Source organism: Rattus rattus, chromosome 3, assembly GCF_011064425.1.
Source record: "Rattus rattus isolate New Zealand chromosome 3, Rrattus_CSIRO_v1, whole genome shotgun sequence".
In the NCBI taxonomy this organism is placed as follows: Eukaryota; Metazoa; Chordata; class Mammalia; order Rodentia; family Muridae; genus Rattus; species Rattus rattus.
In genome coordinates this window covers 58,049,871-58,071,665 of record NC_046156.1, presented here as the reverse complement: position 1 = coordinate 58,071,665, position 21,795 = coordinate 58,049,871, and the positions used below count along the sequence as shown (strand labels likewise).

The following is a 21,795-nucleotide window of genomic DNA, read 5'->3' as shown; positions in this document are numbered from 1 at the left end:
CCAGGAGCAATGGTTCATGTATCTGTAAAAATATAAAACTGAACAAGAACCTCTTGTCTCAAGTTACCACAGTCCCTTTCCCAGAAGAACAGACAGTCAGACAGATGGTCAGATGGACAGACAGACAGAAATCAATACAGATAGATAGGCTTCGCCAAAGAATGGACCCTTTATCATTGTTGAAATCCACACAAACCATACAGCACAGTGGCATTAGCTGAGGAGGGAGAAGGGAAGGCCTGAGCAGGTGACTGCCTGAACTAAGCAATTGTTAGTCTGGAGTCTCATAGCCCAGTTTCAGGCAACACGGGTCACTTTTGACTTCTAGAACTGTACTCAAAGGAAACTTGAAATATCTTTCATGTATCTCGCCTGACTCAATAGATCGGACACGACATTTATACATGTCAGTCGAGCTGTACTGATAAAATGCACTACATTCGAGTGTAGAATGCAGTCACTGAATGGTTCTGTGTAGTAGACTGGGAAGTCTCCAGGCAACTTGTATCTGCACCCCATCCCAAGGAGCACAAAGGAAAAACTGTATGAAGCAGATCTCTGCCACTTCGGTGGGAGCTGTGTTTCTACTCGACATTCGACAGAAGATGTTGAAGTCTGGGCCATCTCTCTGTTAATCCAATCACATGGTTACCCTGGGGCTTTCCCACTAGTTGCAGTGTCACTGGGGTGAGAGAGCACAAGGGACCACGAGAGGTGATTTTAAATACAAACCTCTCTATCCGTGTCCTTTATAGAAGTGACATGTTCAATTCTCTCTGCATGTCTTTGCCTCCCAAACCCTTTTGAGAGCTTTCTTAACCGACAATCAAGAATGCCCCTCATCTGTTTACAAACCTCACGTCTCGGCCATGACCCCATCTGCACTGAGAAATAACATACTACCAATTGTTTTCTTCTCTGTATCCTGAGTCACTCCGCAATTATTCTTTTTTTTCCTGGGTTAGAGAAAAGAAATAGACGGTCTGGGTCACAGAGTTTGACTGGAGTGTCTATCTGGTGGGTGGTGAGCATTTTGCTGGATCACCCCTGTACAGGAGGGTGAGAAGGAAGGAGAGAAGGTGTGGTCTGGGGGCAGAGGAGCAACAGAAAACCCCTGTCCGATGCTATCCTGAGGTGGAATTCTGAAAGCAGTATTTATACCCAAAAATGTAATGTCTTTCGGTTTTTTTTTAGTACTAACTATTGAATCGATGGTTGGCCATATGTTAGACAGGTTCCCTACCAGTGAGCTGCACTGCCAGCTACATGAGTTGAAATGTGAAGATATCTTATAGAATCACAATATATCCTGGTATATATTGAGATTTACCTAGTTCAACTATATTTCCATCTCATAAAAAATCTGAAATCATGGAAAGCTGAACTATTTATTGTAGGGCTGTAATAATAGTGTAGACCCACAACTGAAATTCTGTCCCCTGGGTGCTCTCACAAGCATCCTTTCCTTATGCTACTGAACTGAAGGGAGGGCAAATATCATATGAAGTCCATTTGCCTTCTTGGTGCCATACTTGACCCTAGTCCTGGAGATGGAGGGATGACAGATAGTCCCTTGTCAGCATATCACTAAAGAATGGGTACATTCAAGCTAACCTTTCCCATAAGAGGAAGGAGACCAGGATAGAGGTGACATTACATGATTGAGGAGGATGCTGAGGGATGACAGGAAGTTAAAAAGAGGAACAGGATGGTGAGCATGATCAAAATATATTTGCTTGCATGCATGCATGCATGCATGAAAGTCTCAAAGCCTTTTTTTAAAATAAAGGGAAATTATAAATTAATATTTTTAATGAATGTAAGGTATTAAACTCATCATAAAAAAATCTGAGCACACAAAAATCAGCAGAACTTTTACACACACACACACACACACACACACACACACACACTCACACAAATCTAGAATCCCATCTCATCTTAGTGTACTCTTAGGATTCTGTACTGCAGACTAAACCCTGCAGTCACCCTGTTTCATTTTTACTTACATCCCACACCCACTAACCAGGCTGCTCCATCACATCGCCCTGGGCTATTTCAATGGCTTTCTGGCTACATTCTGTGCTTTCACTTTCTCATTTGTGAATCTTTTATTCATGGAAGGACCAGAACATCCTGGGATGTTCATCAGGTCATGCATCTTCTTTAATTCAAAGCTTCTGATATTCACCTGTTTAAAAAACTCAAAGCTATCTACCACACACTGAGAAGTCCTTTCCCTGCCAGTCTTTCATTGACCTGTTCTCCTGTGTCTACAATGGTCTTACTGCTTCCTTGAAATGTTGGTCACACACAAGCCTCCAGAACTCTGTCCTTGCCAAGTTCCAAGCCTCTGTTACATGTTCATTCTCCTTCCTTGTTTTTGTCTCCTTATCTGAGCTCCCCGCCCCCACCCTAGACTCCTGTGTACTATAAGAGCACACAGCCTTTCTACTCCCACTTCCTTTTTCATCATCATCTGATGTCATGTGCATTTGTCTCTCTTTGGCTACTATAAGGATATTGTATGACAGCTAGGAGCCCATGGCTTTACTCACCAGCTTTCATTGAAGTTGCTAGTACCCAATGGGTACTCAGGAACATATTTATTTATTTATTTATTTATTTATTTATTTATTTATTTATTTATTTATTTGGTTCTTTTTTTTCCGGAGCTGGGGACCGAACCCAGGGCCTTGCGCTTCCTAGACAAGTGCTCTACCACTGAGCTAAATCCCCAACCCCAGGAACATATTTATTTATTATTACTTTTGTTTGTCTGTTTTGAGATTGATTTGAGGCTGGCCTGGTATGCATGCTCATCCTCTTGCCTCAGGCTGCTAACTACTAGAATTGCAGGTGTATACCACTATACCCAGATCAACAACTGTTTATTCCGTAACTCCTTTGCCCTTTTCTTGTCTCTCTTCTAGATCCCTATGTTGTTTTCCATGTTGTTCCATTCATCTTGGGAGGGGCCTACAGAGGATGAAGATAATCTAGGACTCATTATTCCAGAACAATCTATTTGACAGTTATTTTACTGTAATCTCATTGAGTTACTTTTGCTAGTCTCTACCTCTCAAACCTCTGTTTTGAACTTTGAAAGTTTAAGAACTAAACTTTCCATTTTCTTCTTTGAATCCTAGGCACCTTGTGACAAAGCCAGGCAGTCACTGATAGCCTAGTGGCTGTATGCAGAACACAGTTGAATAGACACAACTGAGAAACGTTAAAATGCAAACATGGAAAGTGGCAGTTCTTACATTTGGCTTTTTCTGAACCTGAATGAATAGGAAAAGCTTCTAAGTATCGGAACCTGTAATAGACACAAATTCCAAAAGGCAATATGCCAATAAAATCTTAAATATATATGGTATTTAAACCAATATGGCACTGTGTAAAGCTTGGGCATGTGAACATGGGTACCAAACACTGATAAAGGCTATGAAGCTGTTTTGGGAGTGTGCCTTAGATCTCTTTATATCTTAATTGTGATTTTCTTAGTACCCAGATCTTTGATATTTGTTGAAGACTTCTGAAGCCTGTATTTAAATCAGGCCAGCACCCATGATGACATGGACCCCTGGTGCCCCTCAGTTGCCCCTGTGTCAGCCCTGCATCATGCACTAACAAGAGCCATTCCTTGAGGCAAGGTTCCTGCTCTTTTACAGAAGTTCTGAGCTGGAATGAAGTAGAACGAGCCTTCAAGGTATTTACTTTTGAAAGCCTGAAGCTCTCAGAGGTGGATGAGGCAGGAAGGCTCAAGCCCACCGAGGTGATCAGTGAGACAAATGTTGAAAATTTCAACATTCCTTGGGACAATCCTGCCAGGTTCGCTAAGCTGATAAGACAGCGGTACATCCACAGGATGAGCATACAGAAGGCCAAGCCAGTATTAGTAGGTATGCTGCATGAAAGGGATGGGGTGGGGCAGCCATCCTGGTACTGTGTCTAATGAATGCTCTTCATCTTGACTAGAAACCGAACACAAAGACAGAACACTATTCGTGAGCCAGAATTTTGCCAAAGCTGAGCAAGATGCACAAGGGGATGAGAACTCCCCAAATGGTGATCAGCCTGCTGCTAACAGTGTGACGGGTTCTACTTCCAGCTCCATGAGACCCCGGTATTCTAGTAACAGACAGCTCACAGAGAAAGAGACCAGTGGGTCCATGTGTCCCCAGCCAGAGTCTGCGGGTAAGTGAAAATGGGCAAAGACTCTGCTATGCTCAGACAGAAATAAAGAGACGAGCTCAAAAGGCATCACTTAAGTAATGTAAGTGCTTCTCAGCTGATAAAAAGGGTCAATATTTAAGTAACTGGGAAAGAAAACATACTGAGTCCTCCCTTTTCAATTCTATTTTTTAAGAAATCCTCTCAGTTCACTCTTCCCGTAGAAAACTCAATAATTAATTAGTCAATTAATTTAAGTTTTTAAATTAATTAAAATTAACTTAATTAATACAGGAAACATAATTACAACTTTCACCATCAGTACTTCATGATTGCTTAAAAAGTACAGCTAACGAAATGCCAAGTATAGACCAGAACCCCATACACGTGCCTTCCCTTTTGCTCAGGACATTACTCTTATCCTCAGGAACAGTCCTGTAAAGATTGATGTTAAGAGATACAAAAAGGCTCTGGATTAAATGTGTTTGCGCTGCCTTACAACACTGCTGTCAGAAGCCTGGCTGAGACACAGCTCCTTCATTCCCTGCACGTCATTCTCAGCAGGCCCCTACTACCTTCAGAGGAGAGCGTGGCCTGCTTCACACGCCTCTGGTACCACACTCCTTTTCCTAAAACCTCTTGGCACTTTGTCCGTTTTCCCCACATTCTGTTCTGTATCCTAGAGATGTCATAACTGAGCTATACTTCCCTTACGCCATTATGCCTTGTTACTTTCTGTAATCACTTAGATGCCCAGTAAGGCCTCCACAACCATAGCTTGTTGAAGGTCATAACTATGTTGTTTATAAACTACTGACTTTCTATTGGGCTTTGCAACAAACTGCAGCGAATTTACAAGACTGAAATTACACGGAATATATATTCTCACAATACAGCGACACAGTAGATATTAGTTATAAAAATGATAAAGTATCACATGACTGAAATTAGGAAATACATGTACCTATCACACCTGGGTTAAGGCATAAGTAACAACAGAAATTAGGACCTATTTCAAACTGAGTAATAGTGAAAACACTGAGTGTAAAAAATGTGTAGAATGCAGCTGAAGAAGGTCATGTCCGGACGCTGACAGCTTTGAATTAATGAATTCCAAAAAGAACCTGAAAGTTAAAAAGTTAACCAGTTAAACTCCTACCTTGAGTTATTTAGCTATGTGTAAAGAACCACCAAGGTGGCTAGTCCATTATTGCAGAGGAGTTTTATTTTTGATTATGTATGAGAGAGAAGGGGAAGAGAGGGGGAGGGGAGGGGAGGGGGGAAGGATAGGGAGAGAGAGAGGGAGAGAAAGAGAGGGAGATTGAGAATTCAGAAGCATCAGGAAAAGTCCAGAACAGAGAGAAAAAGGAACAGACTGGATCTGGCCAGTGGTAGAGAAGCAGAGGATGAAAACAACCATACAGGGTATAAGGAAAATGAAGAACTGGGAAGAAGGGAGCTCGTGAGCTGGAGAAGGCCTGGGAGTTTAGGGTAAAGGGGGAGGTGAGAAGATGAAGGGACTTTGGATGTGTAACTGGTCCTTGTGAATGGGGACTGAAGGAGTCTGGGGATCACCATGGGCTTTGATATGAACTACAGGTATGTCAGTGGAGAGCCCTATGTCTCTTCTGCAAGAGGGGAACGGCTTCTTTTGGCACCCAGACAGGAGGTAACTTTCACAAGTCCCTGAGGAATGCTGGCTTTATCTAACCATCGGAACTCCTTCTCCAAGTGTAGGTTCTTAGGGACGCCTGACATTAAAACTGAAAAGAGTGCAGGAGATAAAGTCAGTGGTGGAGCCCTTGCCTGGTATCCCCAAGGCTCCAGGTTCAATCCCCATTGCCATGGTAACAGAAAGAGGAGGCAAATCATTTTATTCTACTAAATTTGAGAATGAAATGGGCAAATTTCTGAAATTTTGAATTTTACCAAAAATGATCAAAAGAGGAAACTTAAAGAGTCTTGTAAGTAAACTATTTGGTTGTTCCAAAAACCATCCCAAATAGGGCATAACCAGCCTGGAGGTGGTATGCCATTGGTAACTAATACCAAACCCTCAAAAAACCCAGATCACTGTAATCCCAACAACAATTATTCCAGAAAATAGAAGGTACAATATCCTCCCTTGGTAATTTAGGAAGATTAGCATAATCATAATAAATTTTACCAAGATGGTCAGAAAAGAAACAAACTCAGTCATGAGCATAAATACAAAATTCTGCGGTAAAATATGAGAAAGTCTATCGAGAAGCCACCAAACAATAATAGTATCTCCCAACAAAATTACATTTTGAGATCAGGAGGAAAATACATACACTGCAAAAATTAGATTTATTAATATATTAGTGACGAAAACAGATCGGTTTCTAGATCATAATTATAAAAAAAAAATTTTTAATTCCTATGGTAACCAATGGTAGCAAACAGGTAATAGTAGGAAAGCACATCAATTTTATGAACATTTTTCTTAGGACAATAAACATTATATGCCACAGTGAAAAAATAGGATCCCTCCTCTTCTTCTAAGATCAGGGAGGTAAATCCCAGAAGCCCAGCCAACTCATCAACAGAAAGTAAGGTAAAAGTGTGGCTGTAGGAGGAAAAGAACAACATATCATTATTTGTAACTATTTTATATGTGGAAACTCAAACAGTTCCCTGCACACTCAAATTACAACTGGAGAGCTTACCAGAATTTATTAAGAGTGTACGCAGGAAAGAGCCACTGGGACTTTTCTTTATGTTTGTTGTATGAAACAGTCATGCTGTGGGCTTTTTCCTGTGTGCGTGTGTGGCAGTTCATGAGAGTCAAAGGCATGTTGAAGTAACCTGTAAGCTCCCCAAAACTACAGGAGTTAAGTGGGTATTGACTATGGTCATCTTGGCATCTTCCTTATCTGGATGAGAGGAGAAGAAGAGGTCAGAAGGGAGTAAAATTTTCAAAGGTGGCTCACCAGCTGTCAGAGAGTAAGTATTCAAGGGAGAGAAGACAGAGAAGTTGGTGCTGATTTAATATTGCTCTGCTGTATCCTAAGCACCATGCCTTGGCACGGATCTTCCGTCTGTTACTGCTTTATAGAAACCCTGAACCTATAAGCAAGACACTATCACCTCAGTTCTACAGAGAAGAAAGCCAAAGCAAATAGGTTTAAATGGCTAGTTCCACCACATACAGATAGGAAACAGGACAGCACCTCTACCTCACCTCAGAAATTCCTCATGATGCTACCTAATAGTTTGGCCATGTCCCGAATTTGTTTGTCTTGCTGATTCTTATCCTTTATCCTGGTTTTGCTGCCTTTTTCTTCCTTCCCAACAGTAGACTCCTTTTTATGTCCTAAGTATGCTTACCTGACAGCCTAGCTCACAACACACGCGCACGCACGCACGACACGCGCGCGCACACACACACACACACACACACAAATATGCGCGCATGCACGCACCCACGCAAGCACCCACCCACGCACCCACACAAGCACCCACCCACGCACGCACCCACCTGCCCACCCACGCACGCACCCATCCATCCACCACCCACGCACGCAGAATGGGAAGACAAATGCGTTTGTTTAGCTCTGTTTTGTTTTTCTGCAGGCAACTCTCCAATAGAGCTTTCTTTCCTCAGGCAACTTTTGCCACCTTGTGGTCAAACCACTCACATGATCTGGTGGAGCCCAAGGAGAGTGAGTGAATGACTCTACCACTATCCATCCTCAGGCTGAAAGGCAGATGGATATACATAGAACCCAGCAATTTTGAGGAGGGATCCCTAGCCCTACAAGCTTCATAGAGAATTCAGACTTGCACTGAGGAGCCCTTAGGTCTGAGCAGAGCAGGCAGCCGACCTCCTATCTCTGTGACTGTTCCCCTAAGAGGAGGATTATGTTGCTTGAGCTTCCATTTTCCTCCTAACTCTAGTTCATACTTCAAAAGCAACCACTCTAATTCCATTTCAATGAGGCAGAAATCATGTCAGTGTCTCCCCGCACAACCACTCTGGCATCACGTGCATTGACACGACTGTTTCTGGACATGAAGCTGAATTATTTGTGCTTCTCCTAACCAAACCCTGGGTTTCCATCTGAGACTGTTTTTGAACTTGACAGGGCCCACTGGATATTTATGAAAAACCTGAGAGTTGATAACCATGAGGCTGTAGGTTTAGATGTGCCCTTTATGCTTGTTGGGTGTTTTTTTAATAAAGTGAGCGCTTTGCAGAGGGATCTTGTTATCTCTAAAGTAAAACAGATTAGGAAAGCTGTTTTTCAAAGGGACGGGAAAGCATCCATTTCCAGATGTGTCAAAGACTACTGACTCACACTGTCAAAGGATTATGTGGTTGAAATCAGGAATCAGACAGAGAGAAATCAATGGCTTTTATTCCACTGTGAAATCAAGAGTTCAGCTTAGTATTAAAATGTTCTTTCCTTTGACAAAATCACTGGTGTATAAGTTTTGAACATACTTTCTAAAGAGTTGGTTTTGTTCCTGGATCTTTAGACCCAGGAGGGAATATCAAATCTCCTGGAAATCTGGCAGGCCATCGGGTAGAAGAATTTTTATTCTACAGATTTCATATCAATTGTTACAAGGACACAGGGGACATCATGGTCTATTTAGAATCATACTTGGCCTGAGTTCTGTCTTCCGTGGATGTTTATGCAAATGCTGAACTAAATTGGCTTTAACATCTTCCACTAAGTCAAGATGGAACATTCATTCTGTCACCTGCAGCAACCAAGGGACAAGAGGAAACTAGGACTTAAGATGTACATAGATGTGCTCCCGCGAGAAAAGAATTAGCGTGTCCTTCCTCGGTGGGCGTCAGTACTTACCACTCTAGAATCCCATGTGTGGGTCTCTTTGCAACAAAATGAAAATGCACATCTAACGCTCACATTCAGATCAGCCTGGCATATAGATTTGCTTTCACATTTCTGTTTTCTATATGATTCTGCTATCCCTTCTAGTTCTATATGTCACATACATTCACCGCATTCGACCAGAAGGAAAAAACAGCACTGAATGCCCACCAGGTGCCAGCTACATAGTGTGCATTAAGGGCACAGTCTTGTTCTCCGGCAATAGTGATTTGAAGCAGACGGGCAAATAGGATCCCACCCCATCAACGCTAAGATTTACAATGAAGCATAGCAAAAGACAGAGGTTCTCAGGAAGGTGGCCAGAGCGTGAAATAGGTGAATAGCTCACAGGAAAATGTGGCGGACAGAGAGAAAGCCAAATGTGGAGCTGCCCACACACAGCGAGCTGGCCAGTCAATCTGAAATGGGATAAACCAGAGCTGGCTACTGACTGGGAGGAACCTGTTGGCAGAGGGAGGCTGCAGTGTTTTGCACGCATCTTTGTGACATGAAATTTGCAATTATTCTCAAGCCGATAAGGAGCCAGGTCGGCTCAGCCACTCCGCACCACCGAAGCATGCTCCCGCAAGACTTCCTCTCTGCAGCATACTCCATCTGCTTCTTCAGATGTGTGTGTGTGGAGGGGGTGGGGGTTGTTATGACAGCAGTATTTCCTCAGCGTTCTCATTTATCCTGGTGTCCTTCACGAGGTGAAAAGCACTGGCACAGACCTGCTCCTTTCTCATCTATTCAGATGGCTGCTGCTTCCTAGACAAGGGTGCTCTCGCTCTTGTTCATGGGTAGCTCGTATGCCTCACTCACAGCAGGGTACATTGGAATCCAAGCGCCCACTCATTTGTTCATTTAACTGATGCCCGGTAAACTCCGCCTGTCAATGTGCACAGGTTCGTTTAATAGTTCGTTAATGATGTGTGCTCAGAAGATCTCAACAGAATTGTAGGATGCTGTGCCTCTAACAGGTGAATTCATTGCTAGTTCTCCTGTTTACTCGTCTGTCATCTACCAGGCAAGGCTCACAGAGATCTGAAAAGACTTTGTGAAGATCAGCAGAGGGAGGTGAATGAAAGCCATGAATCGGTGATCTAGCTTAGCCAGTAAATGTTTGCAGTTCATGAAGGCAAAGGTTCCACTACAAGAAGTGAACAATATGTAGCCTGGAGGAAGAATGGCTGCGTGATTTAGTGCACCCCAGATTAGAAGCCAGGTTCTTTTCAAAGACTCCAGGATAAATTCTAGGTAGGCACTGACTTAGAATTATCGACACAAACACCTTTTTGGAGGCACGCAACCTGCCTCTCAGGAATTACCTTTTCAGCACAGAAACATAGATCATATGGCCAACCAAAGAAACACAGCGCCGGCCAGAGGCAAGAACAAAGCCCAAACACAACTGCATGTTGCTGTCTTTGATTTACAGAGCAGATCATGGACACTGAGATCAAAGATGGAGCAGCCACAAAGGATGATTCTCTTGAAAACGTAAGGAATTATTTTCCTTAAAGTGTAGATGACGAGTAAGATGATCTGAGAAAACCCTGACCAGAGAGAGTGAGAGGAGAGAGAGAGAGAGAGAGAGAGAGAGAGAGAGAGAGAGAGAGAGATTGTAAAAGAAAATATTGATGCAGAGGAGGGGGGTTATTTAGACATCCCATTCCCAACTCCATCTGGAGTGAAAGGGGTTAAATTTGCTAGCCTCTCTAACAGAAGTAAAACTTCCCAGCTCCCTGCCCCTCTCTAGACAGTGTGGCTTGGCAACCTCACAAACACCTGCTGACCATACAGCCCATGTAGAACTAACACTGTCTTGAAGTGAGTTCAGAAAACCTGCCTATAATTGCTAACAGGACTCCGAAGAGTATAACCTAACAATAAAAATATTTAGGTTATGTTGCACATTTGAAAAAAAAAAAAGAGTCAAAGGCGTACTTCTTTCTGGCAGGGGCCCTCCTAAAATGTTGCCATATGGCTTTATACATATGCAGATTCCCACAATTAAATGGGGCGCATGGGGGTGAGTCCACAGAGTCTAATGGGGCTCCATTTGGACTCACACAAATTAGAGCTGAAAGTGTGTTCCCATGACTTTTTTCCTTCTTCCTTCCTTCCTTCCTTTCTTTCTTCCTTTCTTTCTTTCATTTTTTTTTAAAGAAACCCAAGAAGATCGTGGTGGAGGCCGACCTAGAGGACATTAAAAAAACACAACAGCGCAGTTTAATGGACTGGAGCTTCACTGAACATTTCCAGCCGAAAGTCCTGCTTCAGGTATTTATGGGCTGTGATTCACCAGGAGAGGCACAGGGCTAGTTCTGGAGAGGTGAGCTGTAACTCGGAACAGTTCACTTCTGGGTCACTCTCTCAGATCTCGCTCAACTCAGTGCTCACATTGACTTCAGCTACAAAATGAGTTTGTTCCCACACTGAGCCATGCATCCCAGGAAATCCCCCAAATGGCTGGAAAACTTCTGCCTCCATAAAGACTGCTGGATGTCTTCACTAGGAAACAACACCACGCCCTCTCCCCTCCCCCAAATCCTCTTCTGTTTAGACCTCCCAGCGCTTCCTGGTGCTTTCTGTTTTAATGGACTGGTCAATGGTAGCTGTGGCCGTTGGCTGTCACTGCGCTAGTGCTGTGTGCTAGGCCAAGGCCGGTACATACAGTAAGTAAGCGCATTCCTAGGAATAAGCCTACGACATAGAAATTGTTAAGTTGTAAATACCTTGACCAAAAGTCTGTTGCTAAGTGAGAAACAGGAAGAAAACAAGCAAGAAAGGAAATGTGCCCCATCCAAACAAGCTTTTAACTGCCCTAAGAAGAAGCAGTAAGAAATCCAGAAATGAACACATGCTCGTTTTAGAGTTTGCAAATCTCGTACTAGGGATGATTTATCTTTCTAATTTGAATCTCATTTTGATCAGATTTTATATCCCCATATTGTTAAAGCCAGAAGAATCTACAGGGCCATGTTATAGGAAAAAAATTAACAACTTCTGAACCTCATCAATGATAAAGAAAAATGGTTCTCTGCATAAAAAAGAGAAATTCAACAAGAAAGAAGACAGAGTCACATGACACTCCACCTGTAGCTATAGGGACCAAACACACTAGGTTTCAAAGACTTAGCATGAAATGATATAACTTCTTCATAATTTTATATGCACTATATGTTGAAATAATAACATTTCATAAATTGAAGGAAACAAATGTAGATTTTACCTGTCTCACTTTTTCAAATGTAACAACTGTAAAATTTAGAATTAATATATGGCCCACACTTGTGACTCATGTTTGTGATTTAGACATTTATACAATTTCTGTTTTCTCCCTAGTGTGCCTCTCCCTCAGTAGGAGCGAGGGTCCTCTGATCTTTATCCTCTTAGCTCACCTTCTATGGGTTGCCACCTGCCTTTCTGCTGCAGCAGGGGGCAGTCGCCTTGTAAAACAAGACTGACAAGGGTACCCTGAGTTCTAACGATGCCTGTTTTAATTTACCACCACCATCACCTTGTATTGGCTTGCCTAATTATCACACTGCTTTGGTTTTCACTCTGGTCCATTCTCTATAATTCAAATATTTCACTCACTTGATCAGCACTCAGAATGACCTGTAGCAAACCTTAATCCAATTGCAGAGGAAAGTTTTGTCCCTTCCATTCATTTGTGTGTTCCCAGAACAGTGCCTGACACTTAACTCTCTTTCTGCTGATCATTTCTCACTGTGGTGGTAGGTGTTGCTTTGTGGTCCTAATGATCAACCCAGGGCCCTTGCTTCTGTCAGGCAAATACATCTCACTGAGTTACAGCACCATCACTGCTCACTCTTCATGAACTACATAAGACCAGAAAAAAACACGTGAAGGGCAAACATCAGTTAGTAAAAAGGGAAGATAATGCAAACACTTCAAATGCTGAGAGCCAGTCAGTCACGGCTCTGGAAATATTACCTTTCCTAACAGTCAAAGATGGCGGAGCTTCTGCTGTCTAAAAGGAGGGGTACATGTTCACTGGAAACAAACATTTGTTTCCTAGGTTTGTGTCTCAGAGGAATTTGCCTTTCAAAAATGGTAGGTAAGAAATGGGTTGTAGGGCAATTGTATTTTAATTTCCTCAGAAAGCAGATGTTTAAGAGGCTCATACAGGGGCCTAGACTGGGAAATAAATTTATTATTTTTGATCTATTACTAGTATAGAAATAAAGGCAGCACTGAAACAACTCTTTCCTTGAAGAAACTAATTCCTTGAGATTATCCGCATGGCAGAGTACACAAAGCTGGGTAAGGTAAATTAAATTGAAAACACAAACCAAACCCTGATGCTGTCCACTTCCTTTTCCTGTGGACACGCTACGTCTTGTTGACTGACACTGAGAAAGAAACAGGACAAGCAGCTATGCCTTGGTGTCCTCTGCTGGTGGCTGCTGCTACAGTGCAGGCTGTGGGTGTTTTATTTCGTAACAAGCTAGAGGCGGAAGGCAAATAGCGATGCATCTATCAGAAAGTCCACTCAAGTCATTTCACTATAACCATGCAGTATATATGGAGGGCACAGTGTGTGTGAGAGAGAGAAATCAGAGCCGGAAGACAGCTGGCTTGAACTCCAGCACCAGAACCTACAAACCCTCTCCTTGGCAGCTCCCTTATTATGCTGGCAAACGAGACCTGACATTTTTGAAACAGGGGGAAAAATGTTATCTATTACTTTTGTCTACATAGGCTGCCATAACAAAATACTTCGGGCTGGGCAGCTTAAATAGTAGAAGAGTGTCAGAGCTTAAGAAATAAGCTTAACAAAATCCAGGGCCTGGTCTGGCTGGGTTCTGATGGAATTTACTTCCTGCACATGATCCTGCCCTGCCGAGTCATCCATGGCAGAGAAAGAGAGAAGAGAGAGAGCTCTCCAATGCCCCAGATGATGAGAACACAAATCCTATGGTGGGATTCCCACCCTCATAACTTCCCCCCAAAGCCTCAAATATTATTAACTAGAGGGTTGGGTGTCAGTTATGAACTTGGAGCAGGTCATGCTCATCCTAGTATATGATGTCCATTTTATCTGCAATATTTAATAATGCTAAAACCGAATCGACGTATATGGAGGCAAAGAAAACTTAAAGAGCTAGCTGATTGTTATCTACTAACACTCGTGGAGAGTACTTAGCAAGTGTCTCCACCCCTGAGGCCGAATCTACTTATGTTCTCATTTTCTAGTAGTTAGAAAAGAATCCACTGGAAAATCAAAGTTGACCAATGACGTGGCAATGAGAGGGAAAAGCAGGGTCAGGAATGCTGCTCTAGTAAGCGCCTCTTCTCCTGGGGGTAGAACAACGGAGCGATAAAATTATTCTATCTTCAGGTTCTTCAGGAGGCTCATCAGCAGTACCGATGTGTTGACTCTTACTACCACACGCAGGACAATTCCTTACTTCTCGTCTTTCATAACCCAATGAATCTACACCGTCTGCATTGTGAATATTGGAATATTGCTCTTCATTCCAACGTTGGATTCAGGTGACTCGCCACTTAGGTGTTGGTTCCTCAGTCTGGTCTTTTTGGCTCAACTCAGTGAAAGCATTTATAATGTGTCACAGATTCAACTGGCTCCCTAAATTAGTATGTACTGTGTGCTGTGGTTGTACATGTGCCTATGTATTGACACTATAGCATAAGGAGTGAGTGTCACTCTTGCCTGTAACGACTCTCATAGAGATGCTACTAAAGTAGTTTCTGTTCGTTTAAACTATAGTAAGATTGAGTCTGTGACACTGATGAGGCAGCTACTAAATTCTTGGCTCACTGACATTTGTTAACTCTAGTGAATCTGAAAAATATTCCAGGGTAGGGCAACTGAAGACTATCAAAATAAGTAGTCAAGTTCCCAGGAGGTCTAGGAGCCACTGAGTCTTTTTAATTCTCAGTGGTTATTTTTGGGTTTTGTTTTGTTTTTGTTTTTTTGTTTTTTTTTTTTTTGGTTCTGCCTTTCATTTATTTGTTCCCTTAGAGCACAGCTCTCTCCTTACTAATAGCTTATGCCTCTTGTTATTTCAATACTGTGTAATGCATACTTGATATCTACTGTATATATGGCTATAGTATAACCATCAGGAATACAAAAGGGCAAATGCAGTGAACATCAGGAATAACTCGGGGAGCAGAGGGCCATAAATACAGTCATGTGAAGGCTATAAGATGATTTACTTAAGGTGTATAGTAGGTGTATTTGAACTATTAGTCTGTAATGCTCTTTGGGTCTCTTTTTCTAATATAATATTTTATTGATTATTTGGGAATTTCTCAACATGCAACCCAATCACACCTCCCCCCCCCAAAAAAAAGAAAGAAGAAAGGGAAAAATAAGCAAGTCTAATTTATGTTATCCATATACCCACTGGAACATGGTCAAGCTTCTAGTGGTTGGCCCCCTAAAGTAAACTGAGTCCTTCTCCACCCACAGCCCTGGTCAGAAGCCATCTATTGGCTACATTCAGCATCCTTATCACAATAGTTAGAGTCCTCTTTGGTGGCTTCCTTTTTAGGCTGTTATTTTGGGTGGGATAGGGGTTGTCACAAAAGCCTTCTGTGTTCTTCTCTCTCAACTGTGCATCTGAGATCACCCATACCACTGCAAAAGTAGCTTCCCTACCCTTTTCAGTCAACAAGATCCTGGGCTTGTTCATAGTTTCTGGCAACAACATGGACATGAACACCTATATCAGTACCACATGCCAAGGACCTCCGCTTGCTCTCTGGTGGCCACAGCAGCCACTCAGAAGGTCAAGGCTGTAGTACACCATGGTCCCAAACACAGCCTCTGCAGCAGTACAGACCACAGGCATCCACATAGCCCTCCAGCTTCATCACAGCCTGGGGCAGCAGTGCAAACCACTGATACCAGCATGGCCTCCACAGGAAGTATGAACCATGGAGGTCTTTTGAGGAGGTCCAATCCAGGAAATGAACCATTCTTCATCTTAGACATCCTGTCATTGCTCACTAGGAGGGTGACCCTGAGGCTGTGCAGCTCATTCAGGGACTGAGTCTGCTTAAGCTCCGCACTGCTGCACACCACCCTGCTGACCCTACTGTGCAACAACATGTTCCTCCATGGAATGCTGCCTTCTCTCACACCTGCCACAGCCATCACATTTGTAGCTCCGCCCATGTCCACTGTGCACTCACCATTCTGTTCCCCTGTCTTTCCCACATCTTCCTCACATACTCATTCATTGTGGTGACATTGAAATCTGCATTATGTCACACAATGTGTGTGTGTTTGTGTGTGTGTGTGTGTGTGTGTGTGTGTGTGTGTGTGTGTGTGACAGCTTTACATGTAAATGTTCTTTGCAGCGAGAGGTCTGGTTCAAGACCTCTGGCTTCTGCCATACTATCGATACTGGACCACTGCTGAGGCTCTCTTCTGACATCTTACTGTTTCTCAGAGTCAGGCATGGAGAGCCTGAAGCTCTTGTTCTGCAGGACTGGTTCCATCATGCACTCCAGCAACTCATACATGGAGTGGATGTTGTCGTGGATTGACTCAAAGCCCTGGATCTGGGCCCGGATGGAAGCTGAGTCGGTCAGCCCAGGCCTTCCACCACCAGCGGAGTCTTCCCTCACTCCCCATTCTTTGTTTCTCAGTGACAATATTTATGTTCCATTTTCTTCCTGATACCACTTGACTACTGAACGCCCAGTGTAACTCTTGGAGAGCATTCCCTCCAGTGTAACTCTTGGAGAGTATTCTCATATTGCTGTGAGAGCTAGAGGAAATATTTTAAGGATTCAATGCTTAAGGATTTGTTTAATATCCCTTATCAGTTAAAAATGTATCTTTCTGCAATGTATATATTCATATTTTTTTAAAACAGTGAACCTGCTGAATTTTAACCAGTAGCTCTTTTGGTGTTGAAAAAGATGCTCATTCCTCAAGAGAACTCTGCATTATATCTCTTTTCTTTGCCAGTCTACTTCTTAGGTTATCCATAACTTTGAAGTGAGCAAGACTTAGTTGTTTTCTCTGTAAATGTTCTTATTTGCCTTTGATATGCAAGTTACAGAATTCTCAGAAGCTAACTGGGAGGTGTATTTTCCCTGTTGATTTCCACATTTTGTTTTTTGAAAGAGTTTGTGGATGACAACTTGATAATAAAAACAACTATACCTAGAAAGATGTTGAAGCACCCATAACTTTTCTATTTTACTTTTATGAATTTTAAATTGGATTTTAAAAGCCAATGCAGAGTAGGATTACCCTTGTGATCCCAGTTCTTGAGAGGCTGAGTCAGGAAGAATGCTTTGAGCTCCTAGGAAGCCTGATCTACCTACTAGCAATACTTTGATTCAAAATGTTAAGAGAGAAATGCATTAATAATAACTATACTTAAAAAAACTCATTAATGGTCAAATTCTATAAAAATACATAGTGATATCAGTAACATAATGAGGACAAATGGAAAAGGAAATAGTTTTATATGTGATTAAAGTAAAGTTTTTTCAGCTTAAAATACATTGTTGCACATGAAGGAAGTTTTGAATGAACTTGATATTAACCAGAAAGTAAAATCTATAATAAATACAAAGAGTACAAAGCAACAGTTACAGTTCTACTAAGCAGAACAGTTCAAAACCCATAACAACAGAAATGGGTAAGGGATTCCTGAGAAGAAGAAAAAGATGCCTAAAATAACAATAGTGACAATCTATATGCTTTTATTTCCACGATGTGGTTTCATTCTTACTGTTTAATTCTACAAATATGTTTCTGTTTTAGTATTAATCCTTTCTTTTGGTATATGGAATTTTCTTAGTTCCTCCTTAGTATGTGCCTTTTACAACATAATACTATTTATATTATTTTAGAAACTGTGCATCATACTAAATATAAAGGGATCAGATTATCCAATCAAGAGACATGGGGTGGATGGATAGGTGATAAAAGAAGATCACTGTAAGTTGCTATAAAAAAGTTCGCTTTACACTTAAGGGAATATAGAGATTTAGTGTGAAGGAATAGAAACTTGTGCTCCATGAAAATGGTAACTGAAGAAATAAGAAATGTTTTCACCTTCATTAGACAAATAGACATTAAATAAAAATATTTAAGAGAGAAACAACTTTATCACTCTTTTAATCTAATTCTGGAAGTACTAGCTACAGCAAAGAGGCAAAAGAAACAGAAGGCACCCAGATTAAACAGGAAAAAAAATGAAGTATTTTGTTTACAGATGAATAGAAGATCTTAAAGACCACACACACACACACACACACACACACACACACACACACACACACACACACCCCTGCTATTAGAGATACTAAAGAATTTAGAACATTGTAGGAAACATATGAAGTTAGTTGTGTTTTGATACACTGGCAAAGAGCATCTAGGAAAGAGTATAAGAAATCAAACCCTTTTTCATAGCACTAGTAAGAATAAAACATAAATAAGGGATGAAATATCTATACACTGAAAAATAAAACCCAGATGAGTGAAAAGGTGTTCTGTGGTCCTGGGTTGGAAGATTGTTAAACTGTTCATGCTACCCAAATTGATTTACACATTTATTTTAGTTCTACCAAAATGATAATATTGGGTCTGAAGAGAAAATACAGTGATAAAGAGAACTTGTTCCCCTTGTAGAAAACTCCCAGTTCCCAGGACCTGTACTGTGGCTCAGAACCATCAATCACTCCAGTTCCAGAGGGTTCAACTTCCTCTTCTGACCTCTGTGGACCCCTGTATGCCTGTGGTGAATATACATACACTTAGGAACATACACACACAATTAAACAAATATATAAATATGATGTCATTTTGTATAAATACATAAACCAATCTTAAAATTTGTATAGGATGAATACAGGGATTGCCTGTATTTTCAGTACCTTTAAGGCAAATCCTTTATTCAGGCTTTCCTAATTCTTCATTAGATATGAGTGGTTTACACATTTCCTTATGACTAATATATAACTGATTTAAGAAGAGTCTGTTCATGATAAATAACCATTTCTAAAAGGGATATAAGAATGTCTGTCTTTAATGAATTTGGATTCATCTCTCTCTCTCTCTCTCTCTCTCTCTCTCTCTCTCTCTCTCTCCTCCCTCCCTCCTCCTTTGGTCCCTCTCTTGTCCTCTCCTCTCTCTCTCTCTCTCTCTCTCTCTCTCTCTCTGTTTTCAAGCAGAATGTATGTCTCCAAATTCATCGTTTATTCTGTGTGCTCAAATGCATCTTTCTCAGTTAATTGTAACTTTTAACAATACAATAAAAGACCCATATCATCTATCAATACACTAGTGGGAAATTAGCTGAAGTTAAAGAGGGGACACTTTTCCCCTGTAGTAAGAACACTTTCTTTGGTGGCACCTCAGGCACTGGACAGCAAGACAAAGCCCACCCAAAACAAAGGCTTCTAAGTTCTCCTGAGCATCCGCCACCCTCACATTTTTCTGTGTGATTTTGCATTTCCTTCAAATAATAGCTTGGATTTTTATCCAAAAGTCTGACTCTTAAGGGATTTAAATATGAATTAATAACAATTTTTAGGGATATTAAAAAATCTATGTGCTTTTATTCCCACTGATGTGGTTTTGTTCTTACTGTTTAATTCTACAAATATGTTTCTGTTTTAGTATTAATCCTTTCTTTTTGTAGATGGAATTTTCTTAGTTCCTCCTTAGTATGTGCCTTTTATGATATAATTCTATTTATATTCTTTTACAAACTGTACATACTCATTTAATTCAGGCTTAATTATTGTATATGACATCTGGAGTTACTAAGTACCAATGCCATTTCATTAAAATGCTAAACATGCAAATGTAGTGCCTTCATACATAACAGGCATTTTATTGCTGTGGTGAAACACCATGACCTGATAAAATGCTTATAAAAGGCAGCCTTTAATGGAGGCCTTGCTTAAAAAAAGTCCTCATACATTCATACAGTCCCAACACTGTTATTTATAAGTTCAACGTCTCTTCTGAGATTCAAGACTCTCTCTTACCTATAATCCCCTGTAAAATCAAAAGCAAAAGATCATACCGTGGCACAATATAGACATTACCGTTCCGAAAGAGAGCATAGTGAGGCACTCCTGGACAAAGACAACAGGGCAAACTCCAATTCCATCTCTATATCTGATGGAAAGGTATCCATATCCAATCTAAAGATGCCAGCTTTTGCTGACTGAAACACCTCTCTCTCTCTCTCTCTCTCTCTCTCTCTCTCTCTCTCTCTCTCTCTCTCTCTCTCAGTCTTCTGTCCTCTCTCTGTGTCTGTCTGTCTGTCTCTGTCTTCTGTCTCTGTCTCTCTCTGTCCTCTTCCTCTCTCTCTGTCTCTCTCTCTGTCTCTCCCTCTGTCTCTCTCTCTCTCTGTCTCTGTCTCTGTCTCTCTCTCTCTCTGTCTCTCTCTCTCTCTGTCTCTCTCTCTCTCTCTCTCTCTCTCTCTCTCTCTCTCTCTCTCTCTCTCTCTCTCTCTCTCTCTCTCTCTCTCTCTCTCTCTCTGTCCTCTCTCTGTGTCTGTCTCTCTGTGTCTGTCTGTCTGTCTCTCTCTCTCTGTCTTCTGTCCTCTCTCTGTGTCTGTCTGTCTGTCTGTCTGTCTGTCTCTCTCTGTCTTCTGTCCTCTCTCTGTGTCTGTCTGTCTGTCTCTGTTCTCTCTCTCTCTCCTTCTCCCCCCCCCACCTCTGGCTGGCTCCACGCCTTGTCAGATACCCCCCCGTGGCTGTGACACTTCCAACATCTTACTCAGAGCCACCCAAGCTCCATCCTCACAGCCTCACACAGTGGCCTCTCTGAGCCTCCATTCACGGACTCCCCTGCCTGGCCTCAGTGGTTTTCCTTACACTTAGCCAAAGCTGCTAAGTTCTTGTGCTTTCCTGGGCTAGAACCTAGTCTGCTTCTTGAATTACATCCACACAAGCTTGTGGTTGTTGTCTAGGCTTAGGAAATTCCTCAGACATTTTCCTTTCTCAGGTCCCAGTACTAGCTGAGTGGGATCTTGCCCTGATTACCACTCCCTTTATTCTAAATAGCATCACGCTTTTCTTTAAATGTTTCTTCTTCTTGAGCACCACAAGACTGCATTTCCTGGTGCTCCTTTTCTTGAACTGTACATTCTGTAGTTCTCTTTGCCCTACTTTCTGTTTCATTGTCTCTCAGCATAAGGGTGATCACAATTGCCACATGTGATATAGTCAACTTGAGGCTGCCTTGAAATCTCAGCCAAAAACTCTTCAACTTAGCCTCAGGCAGATTTTTAGAACAAAGACAAATAGTCACATTCTTTACAAAAATATCACAGAATGACCTCTAGGTCAGCTGCTGATATTCTTCCCCTCTAAACCCTCTCCAGTTGAGCCACCATAGTCCACATCAGCCGTGTTACTAGTAGGATGACCCATTAAGCCGACTTAAAGCAGTCAACTGATTTCCAAGTTCAAAGTTCCAGATCTTCTATGTTCCTCCAACAAACAGCAGGGTCAACCCTGTCATAGCAATCAATCCCTGCTATTAAATTCTGTCTTAGTGAAATTTCCATCATTGTGAAAAAACACCACGAACATGGAATTTATAAAAGGAAACATTTAATTGGAGGCTTGCTTACCACTTTAGAGGGTTAGTCCGTGATCGTGATGGTATAAACAGCCATGCGTGACTCTGGAGCAGAAGCTGAGAGATTTACTTCTTGATCCACAGCCAGCAAGCAAAGAGACTGGGCCTGGCATGGGCTTTTGAAACCTC

At 41.8% G+C, this 21,795-nt stretch overlaps 1 protein-coding gene across 1 annotated transcript in view; it reads left to right on the top strand.

The window, feature by feature from the left end:
• Spag17 (sperm associated antigen 17) overlaps window positions 1-21,795 on the top strand; it is a 221,594-nt gene that overhangs the window by 99,984 nt on the left and 99,815 nt on the right. The window contains 5 exon segments of the mRNA XM_032896680.1: window positions 3,675-3,905; window positions 3,982-4,200; window positions 10,480-10,541; window positions 11,211-11,324; window positions 14,413-14,567. Coding sequence (XP_032752571.1) covers window positions 3,675-3,905; window positions 3,982-4,200; window positions 10,480-10,541; window positions 11,211-11,324; window positions 14,413-14,567 — 781 coding nt within the window.